The sequence below is a fragment of the Lactuca serriola genome, chromosome 6, assembly GCF_051521515.1.
Source record: "Lactuca serriola cultivar US96UC23 chromosome 6, Lser_US96UC23_V15, whole genome shotgun sequence".
NCBI classification, from domain to species: Eukaryota; Viridiplantae; Streptophyta; class Magnoliopsida; order Asterales; family Asteraceae; genus Lactuca; species Lactuca serriola.
This window is the reverse complement of record NC_136413.1, coordinates 66,882,362-66,894,906: the sequence shown is the minus strand read 5'-3', so window position 1 is coordinate 66,894,906 and position 12,545 is coordinate 66,882,362. Positions and strand designations below refer to the sequence as shown.

At 32.4% G+C, this 12,545-nt stretch overlaps 1 protein-coding gene across 1 annotated transcript in view; it reads right to left on the bottom strand.

The window, feature by feature from the left end:
- Nucleotides 1–523: 523 nt before the first annotated feature.
- The window catches only part of LOC145058875 (putative LRR receptor-like serine/threonine-protein kinase At1g56140), a 35,711-nt gene continuing 23,689 nt past the window's right edge, over nt 524–12,545 (bottom strand). The window contains exons 16-24 of the mRNA XM_079006750.1: nt 11,160–11,224; nt 10,443–10,828; nt 4,693–4,888; nt 4,470–4,610; nt 3,519–3,637; nt 3,204–3,414; nt 1,796–2,027; nt 1,567–1,717; nt 524–1,203 (exon numbers count right to left, since the gene is read on the bottom strand). Coding sequence (XP_078862876.1) covers nt 829–1,203; nt 1,567–1,717; nt 1,796–2,027; nt 3,204–3,414; nt 3,519–3,637; nt 4,470–4,610; nt 4,693–4,888; nt 10,443–10,828; nt 11,160–11,224 — 1,876 coding nt within the window. The 3' untranslated portion in view covers nt 524–828. The remainder of the gene's footprint in view (nt 1,204–1,566; nt 1,718–1,795; nt 2,028–3,203; nt 3,415–3,518; nt 3,638–4,469; nt 4,611–4,692; nt 4,889–10,442; nt 10,829–11,159; nt 11,225–12,545) is intronic.

Genomic DNA, 12,545 nt, shown 5'->3' with positions numbered 1-12,545 from the left:
GCGTCTTTATGATAATTTTGTCTCGGTCTTTTATGTGGTATAATGCTAGGTCTAAGAAAGCTATTAACTCTTTTATGTGGTGTAATGCTAAGTCTAAGAAAGTAATTAATCTGAGTGGGTTGGTTCAAAATCTTCAATTAGGTGTTACTTGATATTTTGTTTGGTTTTTGGGTAGTTTTTTGATAGTTTTTTTAATAAATCATGTCGTTCTAAAAAAGAACAAAAATAAATAAATAAATAAAACTTCATAAATAAGATTTTATAACTACAATTTATAAAGAATTTAGAACATAAAAATGAATTTTAAGGCATATATAAAGAAATGTAAAAGGAATATCTGAAATTGCAATCTAACCTTCGGTGGAGCACGGTTCAGTTCAGTTTTTGACTAAAACCGAAACCCACCCAACCAAAACATTAGTTTTTGACTTAAAAAAACCATTAGTTTAGTTCTTTTTTTTTTCGTTAACCATGCTAATCAAAAATAACAGAAAAGTAATTTACTATGAATTAATACAAAACATACGACTAAATACATGTTTATTATATATTTTCATTTGATCTTTTAATCACTCCTTCACCTCTACCCACACTACCCATCCGACCTTTAACCCCCTCACTGACCCGTGTTCTTATCTTATGTTCCCATAATCATTGAATACTTGCTTCTTCACCTCACTCTACTAATTACAACACTTGAATACGTTACAAGGTTAAAAAAAAAACATGTATCCTTATTCCTTACTAATAAAAAAGATTAAAAAATAACGTTGACGAAAATATAGAATGAATGTACAAGTTACCATTATCTAAAGATTAGGTCGTGTTTCATCTCTTACAACTCCCATTGTTCAATAGCTCGGACATTATAGTTGATGGATTCGACTCAAGACCCATTGATGTAGTTGTATTTGTTGCTATGGTTGCAGTTTCAGACGAAATTGGTTCTTCATCATAAAAAGTGTCGGTGATGTCATTGAAATCCCAATCGGTTAAATAACTTGGTTTTGTTGTGACTGGACTGATGATAATATCCCCTGAAAGCATTGAGATTACACGTGACATTGCAGGTCTTAATGATGGTGATGCTTGAACACACATGAGGGCGATTCCTATCATACGAATAGCTTCTTGCTCATCAAATGATGTCAAAGATGGGTCTATGAGGTCTAGAGTTTGGTTGTTTTCATATAGCATCCATGCCTGAAAACATTATAAGTCATTTGGTTATTATGTAAGGAATGGACTTGTTGATGATAGAATTGAATAGTTCATTTCATTAGAATGGAATGGACATGGAATGGACCAATACACAATGAATTTGTTTCTTTACATTTATCTAATTAGCCAAGGGGTCTTCTTTATGTTTCGCTATGGAATAGAATGAAAATTTGCGTAAACCATAAAAATGGAAGGAATCACATTCCTTAGGGTTTGCTCCATTCCATTCCATCTTGTAAAACAAATAAGTTTTTTTTTCATTTTCATCCTATCGAATGAACAATTCCATTCCTTCCTCGATTCCATCTTACCAAACACTAGCTAAACAATTTATTTTCATCTTACCCATTGTAGAAGATATTTCTGTTCGGGATCCAGTTTCTCCTTATAATTCGGCCTCCCACTAACAATCTCAAGACAAACAACTCCAAACCCAAAAACATCAGCCTTTGATGTTAAATGCCCACGCATTGCATACTCCGGTGCAAGATAGCCACTAGGTAGAATAAAGAAATAAAAACAATTAGGGCGTCATTAAATAAAAATACTAAAATGTGCTTAAAAAAGAACTCACATAGTTCCTGCGACCCGGGTACTGATGTGGGTTTTTTTATCATCGTATAGTTTTGCTAATCCAAAATCAGAAATTTTGGGGGATAAATCGGCATCAAGTAAGATATTACTTGCTTTCACATCGCGATGCACAATTCTTGGCCTTGATTCTTCATGAAGATAAGCCAATCCTTTAGCTGTTCCTAAACATATATTAAAACGTGTTGGCCAATCAAGGCGGACATCGGTTTTCCCTATAAGATATCAAGATGGTAAGATTTAGATTTTGATATCTAATTGTATTGGTATTTATATCAAATGTTTTTATTTAAGTATTTTAAAATGTAATATATATACATAAGATGGTAAATTGGTATTCACTCTCATTTAGATAGTTCGTTCAGTGAAAAAGAAAAAAAGCAATCTTTTTTCATTAAGGATTTCTTGGATGCATAAATAAGTTATCTATACATCATATAATATGCATGCGGAAAAAAGAAAACAAGCCATAAGTGTTGTTTGGATAAATGATGTTTGTTCGGAGTCGGTGTTCTATATAAAAAAAAACTTTCTTTTTTGAACTAAATGAACTAGTTATCTATACATCATTAATAAATTGTTTGTTGAAGTTATTCAACCCTAACACCTTCTTTTTAGAAGTGATGCTAAATAACAAATGGCTAAACCTACATTTCTCCAAATTGGTAAAGTGATGTGAGTAAATGATCATTTTACCCTTCATTTGATGTAAAAAGAAACATTTGAATGGATAAACCAACATTTCTCTAACTTAACTCATTTAAGCCGCTATGCATGGTTAAGCCTTAGAGAGGGGAAATTGCAAGAACTAGCAACATATTTTACTTCTTTTGAACAATATAGAACATGTACTAAATTTGTACCCGTAATACAATGTACTTATATTTCTTTTCTTAATAGCTATGTATTTGCATTCTTTTACCTAAAATAGCAATATGTAACCTATAATAACAACATGCTTACATTTTCTTACATAATATCAACATATTTGCAATTACTTACTCATAACGATAATGAAGTTACATTTCTTTACAAATAATAGAAATATGTTACAAATAAAGTACGATGACCATATTGATAAAGAAATGTAAGTACGATGCTATTGTAGGTAAAAAAAATTAAAGCACATTGCTATTATCAGGAAAGAAATGTAACTACATTGCTATAATGAGTAAGAGATCGAAGTAAATTGTTGATATTGATAGAAAGAGTAAAGTATGTTGACATTTACCGGAATCAGTCGTGTCCATATTAACTCCATTTCATCAAAAAGGAACATGTACTAACACACGGAATCAGTTGCAAATTTTTCATATTTTTTTTTTTTGTTCAAAGAATGTGAGATATTATCAGTAAAAGATACTAAAAGGCATATAAAGATTTTTCCATACCAAAGAGTGCTTGATCAAGGCTTTTATTCTCAAGGTACTCATAAACAAGAAGTCTTCTAGCTCCTTCAATACAAGAACCATGTAACCTCACAAGATTACAGTGTTGGACAGATGAAATGGTTGAAACTTCAGTTATAAATTGACTCCTTCCATGGTGGGATGCTACTGAGAGTTGCTTCACAGCTACTATATTTCCATCATTTAATATCCCCTGTGACATAATAATAATAATAATAAACCTCATTATCTTTTCTAACAAAAAATTTACTAGCAGTTATTGACAAAACTTAATAGAAATTATGGTGTGGATCAAACCTTGTAAACAGGTCCAAAACCGCCCTCACCAAGCTTATTTGAACGACTGAAATTTGCAGTTGCAGTTCTCAGTTCCGCATAGGTGTAAGTATTTATTTTGGGCCCCATTCCAAAAATATCTAGCAAAAATTAATAAAAAAGTAAAGATAAAATGACTAGAATATATAATTGATTGCATAGAATGGGTATGTTTGTGCGAACGATGGAATAGAATGGATCAATACATTTCATTATCATGTCTCGTTGGTTTGAAGGAACGTGGTGAGTCGTTCAAGCATGTTTTTTGTTATGTTACTTAATGAAATTAAATTGATAAATTAAAAAAAAATGATATTTCATAAAAATGAATTTTAATCAAATATGATATATAACTAAATAAATTGCATTAAAAACTTATTTCAGACAAGATATAATAATAATAATAATAATAATAATAATAATAAAGGTTTTGTTTATCACTTCAAAAAACTGTTTGCAAAAATAAAAGCTTATATAAGTTATTTATAGTTATTATTAGAAAATAACAAATAACAATATAACTGAAGTTTTTTGGGAAAAAAAGTATATGATTGTTATCGAGGATTATATAAAATAATATATATATATATATATATATATATATATATATATATATATAACATTTCATTTCACTAATAAGAGGGTGTTTGGATAGCGAAAAAAAGAGGGTGCTTATTGTTTATTGCTTATTCTCACCACAAACACTTTTGCAAAAATTGTTTAAGCTAATTTATCCAAACACCCCCTAAATAAATAAAGAAAGCACCCCTCCTATACATAATGGAAGTCAACCACGAGAAGGAATCACATTCCGTCCGGAATGCTATGTTCCATTCCTATATGACAACCAAATAGGAATTTAATTTTCATGGCTGATCATCGATTTCATTCCCTCTTCAATTGCTTTTAAGTAATAATCAATATAATGGTTACCTTCTTCTTCCCTATCTTTTGACCTTCTCTTTTTCAAGTATAATAAACCAAAAACTAAGAAAACAAGGCATAAAGATCCCACACCAGCTATGATACCAATTATCATTCCAGTTTTATTTGATTTACCCTTCACTTTGAAACCTGATTTAAAAAAAAAAAAAAATCAGAAATCATTAGAATTGACATGAAATAAAAGAATATGTATGCATTCCATGATTTTTACCAGGAGTAACTCTGATGGCAGAAATTATCGGACCATAATCTCCCTCTTCAGGTATACAGCAAGTCCCTTTTCCAGCCCAAAAAAGATGGATTTCAATATGATTTTGTGTCACTGTAACATCATAATTCTTTTCTAGAGCTCTTCCAGTGCCTCCTGCTTCTTTTGATATATCAAAGTCCTTTTGTCGGCGATTTCCCTTGAGAACAAGAAAGAAGAAAATTAGAATGTACTTGGGTTTAATTGTGGATTCTGGGGAATCAAAAGGAATTGGAACTTGTGATTCCATTCCATCTTGTGTTTGTTTGATATTTGGACGGAATTTAATTGTGTTGGATACCCTCGTTTTATATATTCAAATATAATAACACTAGCTAGTTGTTAGACCCATGTATTATATGGGTTAATTTTAAAAAAATTAAATATAAATGTCAAAATATTTGAGAACTTTGAATTTATAAGAAAATAAGAAAAACAATGATTTATTATAAAGGAAATGTTTTTTATATTTTAAATTTAAGAGAAATTAAATTGCTTCCTACTTTTTATGTCTACAAATGTTCCTACCCAATAAAATTATGACAAGTGTGATCATTCCATATTTTTTTAACTAACTCATTAAGGCTATATTAGGAATATATCAATTACAATTAAATTGAATGGTGATTTGTCATAATTTTAATGGGTAGGAATAATTATAGGCATAAAAAGTAGGAGGTAATTTAATTTCTCTAAATTTAAACATATAATTTAAATAAAGAAAAGATACTAATGAGCTTTAATTTTGGGAATTTTGAAATTTAAAGGTTAAGTTTATTAATGAAATTAATATCCATTTATTACTATATTTATTGCAATTATTACATTAAAATATTATGTGAAATTTAATAAAATAGAAAAACTCTTAAAATGACATGTGGAAAAAATTTAATTCAAAATAACCACAAAATGACATTTGGCAAATTGAATGAGAGCGTGACAAGTGGCAAAAAAAAAACTTTCATTTATTAGAAAGGATTAAAAAAAATATTATAAGTGAAAATTTAAAAATTAGTCAATGTTTATGGTTGAGCTCCATTTTATTTCCTGAAAACCAAACTCATGATATATTGCAATTCCTTACACAAATTTCATTCCTTCTAAAATTACATTTTGCAAACCAAATGTCTCCTTCGCATTTTGGCAATGGTAATTCACAGATTATCACAAGATTTGAAGCAAATGATTCAACCAAAATTCTATGCAAATGCTACCCTAGTAAGATTTAAGGCCACTTGTTTCATTATTAAAAGTTATATTATTTTACGAATTCAAAATATGTCTAGACTTTCTAACTTCAATTTATAAATAGATCTAGTTAGAAGGTGAAACTAGATTTTAAGCCATATAGAAAACAACGATGTGTCTGGTTTCTTGTTTTTTGTATTTCTTTCATTTACCATGCTTATGAATATTAAATATATGTGGAGTTTAAGATTGTCTGTCCAAAAGAGCAACCATTGTGGAGAGAGGAGGATTTCAACATATTATATAGAGATATAAAGGACCGTACCGCACCAATGTGAGATACATTAACAATAAAATCTAGCAGAAAACAATTCCTTTTTAATGAAATGGTGATATTTTTTTTTTGTAAAACCACATCACTTACGGTGTGTTTGGTTATGGAAAATTGTTTTTTATTTTCTAAAAAAATGTTTTCAGAAAATAAAGTTGAGTTTTCATTTTCAGTTTTCAATGAAAATTTTAGAAAACGTGTTTGGTTGGAACCCGTGGAGTTTTCATTTTCCATTTTAGAGATTTGGAAAACTTTGTTAAACTCTAAAAAAATCATTTTTCTAATTTACATACAATTTGGAAAACTAAAGTTGTGTTTAGTTACGGAAAAACAGTTTTTATGAGGGTGGAGGTGGGGGTGGGTGTGTGTTTATGGGTGGGGGTGGGGGTGGGGGTTGGGTGGGGGTGGGTGTGTGTGTATTTGTGTGCGTGTGTTTGTTTGTGGGGGTGGTTGTATGTATGTGTGTTTTGGGGGTGGGGATGGGTATGTGCTTGTGGGTGTGCATGTGTTTGTTTGTGGGGGTGGGTGTGTGTATGTGTCAGGGTAGGGTGGGGATGGGTGTGTATTTGTGGGGATGTATGTGTGTTTGCATGGGTGTGGGTGGGGATGGGTGTGGGTGTGTGTGACAACCCAAAGTTATTTCTGTTACGTAATCTCGTTTCACTAACGGAATTCGGCGTTATATATATATTTCCGTAATACTTGGAGTCGTCAATAGATAAATATCTATTTAATTATAACTCCTTGACATTATCATATTAGTATAAGTAAATATAATTGTAAGTGTTAACCCCGTTTAACCAAACAAACTTATATTACTTTTAATCACTTCACCCGGGTAAAAAGTATTAACCCTGTTAAACTTTAGCATCGGGTAGCCGTGTACCGGGTGCAATACCCGAGGCATATTTAAAGAAATTGGATGTCACACTACACCCTTTTACCACCCCAAACATACTCTCTCTCTCACTACTTTCTCTCTCTAGACTCGAACCCGACTCCAAAACCGCGAATTCCAGCTTCCAAACGTAAGGGTTTCTTCCCTAGCTTGTTCTAAACGTACTTCATTGTATTTAGGACACAAAAATCATAGGATTTAGTGGAAATCATAGAGTTTACGGCCTAAAAAGCCCCTTAGGCCGTAAACACCCCAAAACTTGACAAATGTCCCGTTTTTACTTCCTATAAGCTTGTATACTAATTAAAGGATATACCTAGATGAGTTTGGACATGAAAACTTAAGATTTTAAAGCCTAAAAGGGAGTTTACGGCCCAAGCTTGTGCTTAGGCCGTAAACACCCAATTTCCATGTCAAAAATCCCCAAAAACTCACCCAAGGCATTCTAGAATTTTAGTTATAATTCTTGGAAATGCTTAGAACCATTTAACAACTCATTTTGAGGGACAAAATGGAGTTTACGGCCCAAGCATAAGCTAGGACCGTAAACTCCCCCAAACTTAGCCAAAATGATGGTTTAAGCCCCTAAACACCTTTATACCTTCACTAGAAATCATTAGAAGTGGAATAAGGGCCTTAACATCATGAAATGGGGAGTGAACAAGAGTTCACGGCCAAGCCATGAGGCTTACGGCCGTAAACTCCCAAGGAGTGGCCTTTGGGCCGTAAACTCCAAGGGAGTGAACTCATGAGCCCCTTGTTACCCCCTTTGGCCTTGTAAAATACCTTAGAACCCCCACCTCTTGCATATGAAACTAGATAGTTTTCAAAAATACCCCTCCCATGAGTTTATGGCCGTAAAATCATGGGGGACAAGGCCTCCCAACCGTAAACTCACTTAGGGTGGGTTTTAGGAGAGTAAACTCCAATGTGAGGTCACACACTCCTTCCCTACAACTCATTGACCTTCTAGTACTCAACCATTAGGCCTACAATCAAGCATGAATGTTTAAATGCTTTAAATAGAATATAAGTCACTAATTACTTTCAAAACACTTATCCTACATGTTAATAGGGTCTTAAAGGGTGTACAAGTCCTTAATTGACACCAAACGCTCAACCGACACTTTCACCCGATTTACCCGAATTACTTGGTTTCAGGTGAGTTCATACCCCTTTAATGAACCTTTCAAATGTTTTATATGTTTTAGGGGGGGAATACAAGTGAATTATACATGTTCATGGAAATTAATCACATGTGATTCACTATCCGTAGTTCAAATCACATGTGATTTACCACTATGTTTTATAAAAGGATTTTCGTTTTCAAAACTATTTTGGATTAATAAACTATTTTCTAAATGTTCCTTTCTGACAAGATGTTTATTAAATAAACTCCTTATAAAATGTAACCACACTAATATATTTATATAAGTAAGACTTGAAGGACTTAGGACCGATAGCTCGCCTTATTTCCTGTTCTTGTTTGATTGTGGGCTTAGGGTAGTTGTTATCCGTCCGACTGTTGTTGATTTCTTACTTATATATCATGTATATTAGTGTTGGATATGAGTATTTTCATTTCATCCGATGCTTAAACCACTAAATTGACAAGAACCATACACACTAAGTTAACTATAATAGGTATAGTTAAGGCCACTGCTACTCGCTATAGCTACTACTCTACACACTATAATACCCACTATTACGAGACTATACACTAGTAATAGATCACACTACGAGTTATACAAAAGACTACTGCACTATAATACAAGAGAAAGTACTAATCCGAAGATAACACACTAACTCACTATGAGATACTCTATTCGCTACGCACTACGCCCAGAGTTTTCCGCCAGGAAAACGACGCTACGTGTATAGATCTATACGGGGCAGACACTAATAATTCTCGACTGTTAACTTCAGTCCGAGCCATACAGGCCCAGGGATGCCGCTACTTCACTACACTGTGCATGACCGGGAAGGTCATGGGGTCCGCTATTATACACACTATTGGTAACATACAAGGAATACACTATAACCACACTAAAACACTAACTAAAGGCTAAGTTAATATCCCGAAGTAAACAAGTATTTAACACTAAAGAAAGTTTGCACCACTATTATTGACTTCTGGCATAATCTACCGTATTGCATTACTTATTGGAAATTCACCATTATACTTTTACAATAAATGGTTTTCAAAGATGAAAATGACATGTTTCTTATAGGTTTTCACTTACAATGTATTTCTGGAAAATATAGGATTTTCTAGGATTTTCTACTACTTATGAGTGTAAAAATTGCAGCTTTTCATACTATCGGTTCAAATGCTGTTTATACAAAAACTCACACTAAACTCTTATGAACTCACCAGCTTTATGCTGATATTCATTTTCAAAACAACTTGTATCCTCAGGTCAAAGATAGACAGGTACAGGTGCGGCATTTTGGAGAAGGTGGAGCATACAAGATCCATCTCTTATTTTTGTAATACTTTTGGTGCTTGTTAAACATTACAAAACACACTTGTAATTAAACTCACTATGTAATGCAATGGTTGTTTGTTTCTTCTTTTTACTATTATGCAATTGTGATGATACTGTACATGACGTCCTCCCCCCCCCCCCAAAATGTATTCCGCCGTTATCGGTTTTGGGGTGTGACAGTGTGTGTTTGTATGTATATGTGTGTGTATGTTTGTGGGTGTGTGTGTGTGTGTGTGGTGGAGGGGGTAGGCTTAGGAGTGGGTGGGTGTGGGTAGGTAGGGGTGTGGTGGGTTGGGGGTGTTAATGTGGGGGTAGGTAGAGGTGGGTGAAGTAGGAGTGAGTGTGTGTTTACATTTCAGAAAAATTTTGGAATTAGGAAAATATAGAAAACAATAATTATCAGTTTTTCAAAATTTTCAAACTTCTTTAAATTTTAGAAAACAGAAAATGTTCATGTTCCATGAAAAATTTAGAAAAGTAGACGACCTAAATGCATTTTCAAAATACTCATTTTTCTTGGAAAAATTTTCCGGAAAACGGCTCGTTTTTCCGCAAATAAACGTACCTTAAAAATTTTCAATTTTTTAGAAAACTTTGGAAAACTGAATGAACCAAACGCGTTTTTAAATTTTTCATTTTTCTTCGGAAAATTTTTCCACAACCAAATACACCCTTAGCATTTTCCAAAAACCAAAAAATAGCATTTCAGAAGGACAAAAGTAGTAGTTTTGAAGGATTATTTAGCAAAATTAGTAGTTATTTTGTTCTATGTATTCAAAAAAATGTTTTTTAGCACTGTAGTACTAACCTGGATGTAAATATCAAAGAGGCGCCTGGGATGACCCTTCCAGACACTGGTGGTTAAATTGAAGACAGTTTCAGCAAAGAATAAGGTTATAGTATAAGGACCATTTTGAAGGCCTAAACCATAGTATCTAAGGGACCCTGGAGACTTTCTTGAAGTTGTGAAAAGCTCAGGGTATCTTGTGTTGTTGACTTGGATTGATGTAGTTTGTATGAATGAAGGGTCATTATTAATTCTGTCAATTACAATTCCCCCATTGCTCACAGCCCATTTTTCTTCTTGTATAAAATGGGAAGCGGGACCAAGTGATGTAGCATTTTCAGCATCGAATTGTATGCCATTCATGGACTTCATATCTGAACCTCCACAATTGATTGCAAAGCTGAAATCTTTAGCAAGAAATAAAGATTATTAATTAGTAGTGGGTTCACCGATAAAATGGGTTACGTCCCAAAATTGGTAACAACTATTTATTTTATTTTACAAAATATTAGTGTTACTAAACAATACGATAAAGTGGTAACCAACTATTTGTTTGTGTCGACAAATACCATTAAAAATCATTGAAATAATGTGAACAGAAAGTTATGGTTGCTTATCTTTCTAATTGATGTTTTGTATAACTCAAGCAATAACTTTAATAAAATAAGTTGGTAAGAAAGTAGTCAATATAAGAATGCCTTAGTTGTGATTAGTGAAAAGAAACAATGAGCAACTTACAAGGTGTTGTTGTGTTCCTATTGCAAGGAAAGTCTCGTTGAAGACAAACTAATCCTGGAAAGATACTGTAAAAGGAAACAAGACATAAAGAAACATTAAATTAAAAAAAAAATAAAAAAAATAAAGTAAAAGGGGTTCCACATCTTTAAAGGATCCATAATACAAGTTTTAGGAACGTTATTCGATTGGTTTGTTCCGTTCGGCTTGATTGATTTTTTTGCTTCTAAAATATTAAACAAAACCGAACCAAATAAAGTTTGGTGGATTTAGTTCGCTTTCAGGTTAAATCCAAATAACTAAAATCACAATTTTAAGTCTATATTTTGTAAGAAACATAAATGTAAGTGTGAAACTTAGTATTATTTATAGGGTAAATTGTACAAAAGTCACGATGTTTTCATAGAAATTCAATTTTTATAGTGTTACTTTTTATTATAATTAGTCACTGAGTTTTCTAATTTTTACAATGTTAACCAGTAACCACTTAACCGGTTAACCCAATTGACGTGTCGGTCTCCAATGACATGACATGCAAATATGGCACTATTTGGCTACGTGACATTGGCATGAAATGATGATGTGTCAAATTTGTAAAAAAAAAAAATAGCACAAAATATTATACTAAAATTTTCAAAATTACAAATTTTTAAATTTTTAAATTTTTAAATTTTCAAATACTTAATTTTTTAGGAAATATTAATTTTTTAAATAATTTTATTAATAATTTAGGGTCTCCGATTAATCTCCAATTAATCCCCGCCTAGTCCGATTAATCTCTTATCGTCAGTCGACCGCCGAGCGATTTTTACAACCTTCAATTTTGGTTTCTAAGTTTTCATATGTCCGGGTCCATTCAGGTCGGGTCTGGACCCACTTTCACCCTATGTCGCACCATAAATAACATGATCGAACAAATCTTCTCCATGCTCTCTTCCTCCAAGTTTTTGGAATTTTCTCTCCCGTGTCCTACATACATTATCAATATCACACATTCCACAGCCATAGAACATAATACACCAACCGATATACTCTATCGACACCCAACATACTCTCACGTTCGAAATTTTTTATGAACTTTTTATTGATTATGTTATCCAAACATATCATCCACCAAATCTCATAAGCTTTCACTAAACTATATTCCTAGCATATTTCTCATGTATCCTCCCAATTATTATGGCTAACTTTTCTACATTATCTCAAATAACACTCCTATAATCTTTATCCATTCACCTTTCATGAAAACACTATTCCTTTCTTATTAGACAAATGTTATAAAGATTAGGCATTAATTACATGTTTATATTCTAGAGGGATCATAGTGTAAATATATTTATTAATAATATTTATGTAATCGTGACATTCTAAGAGATACAATACAATTCA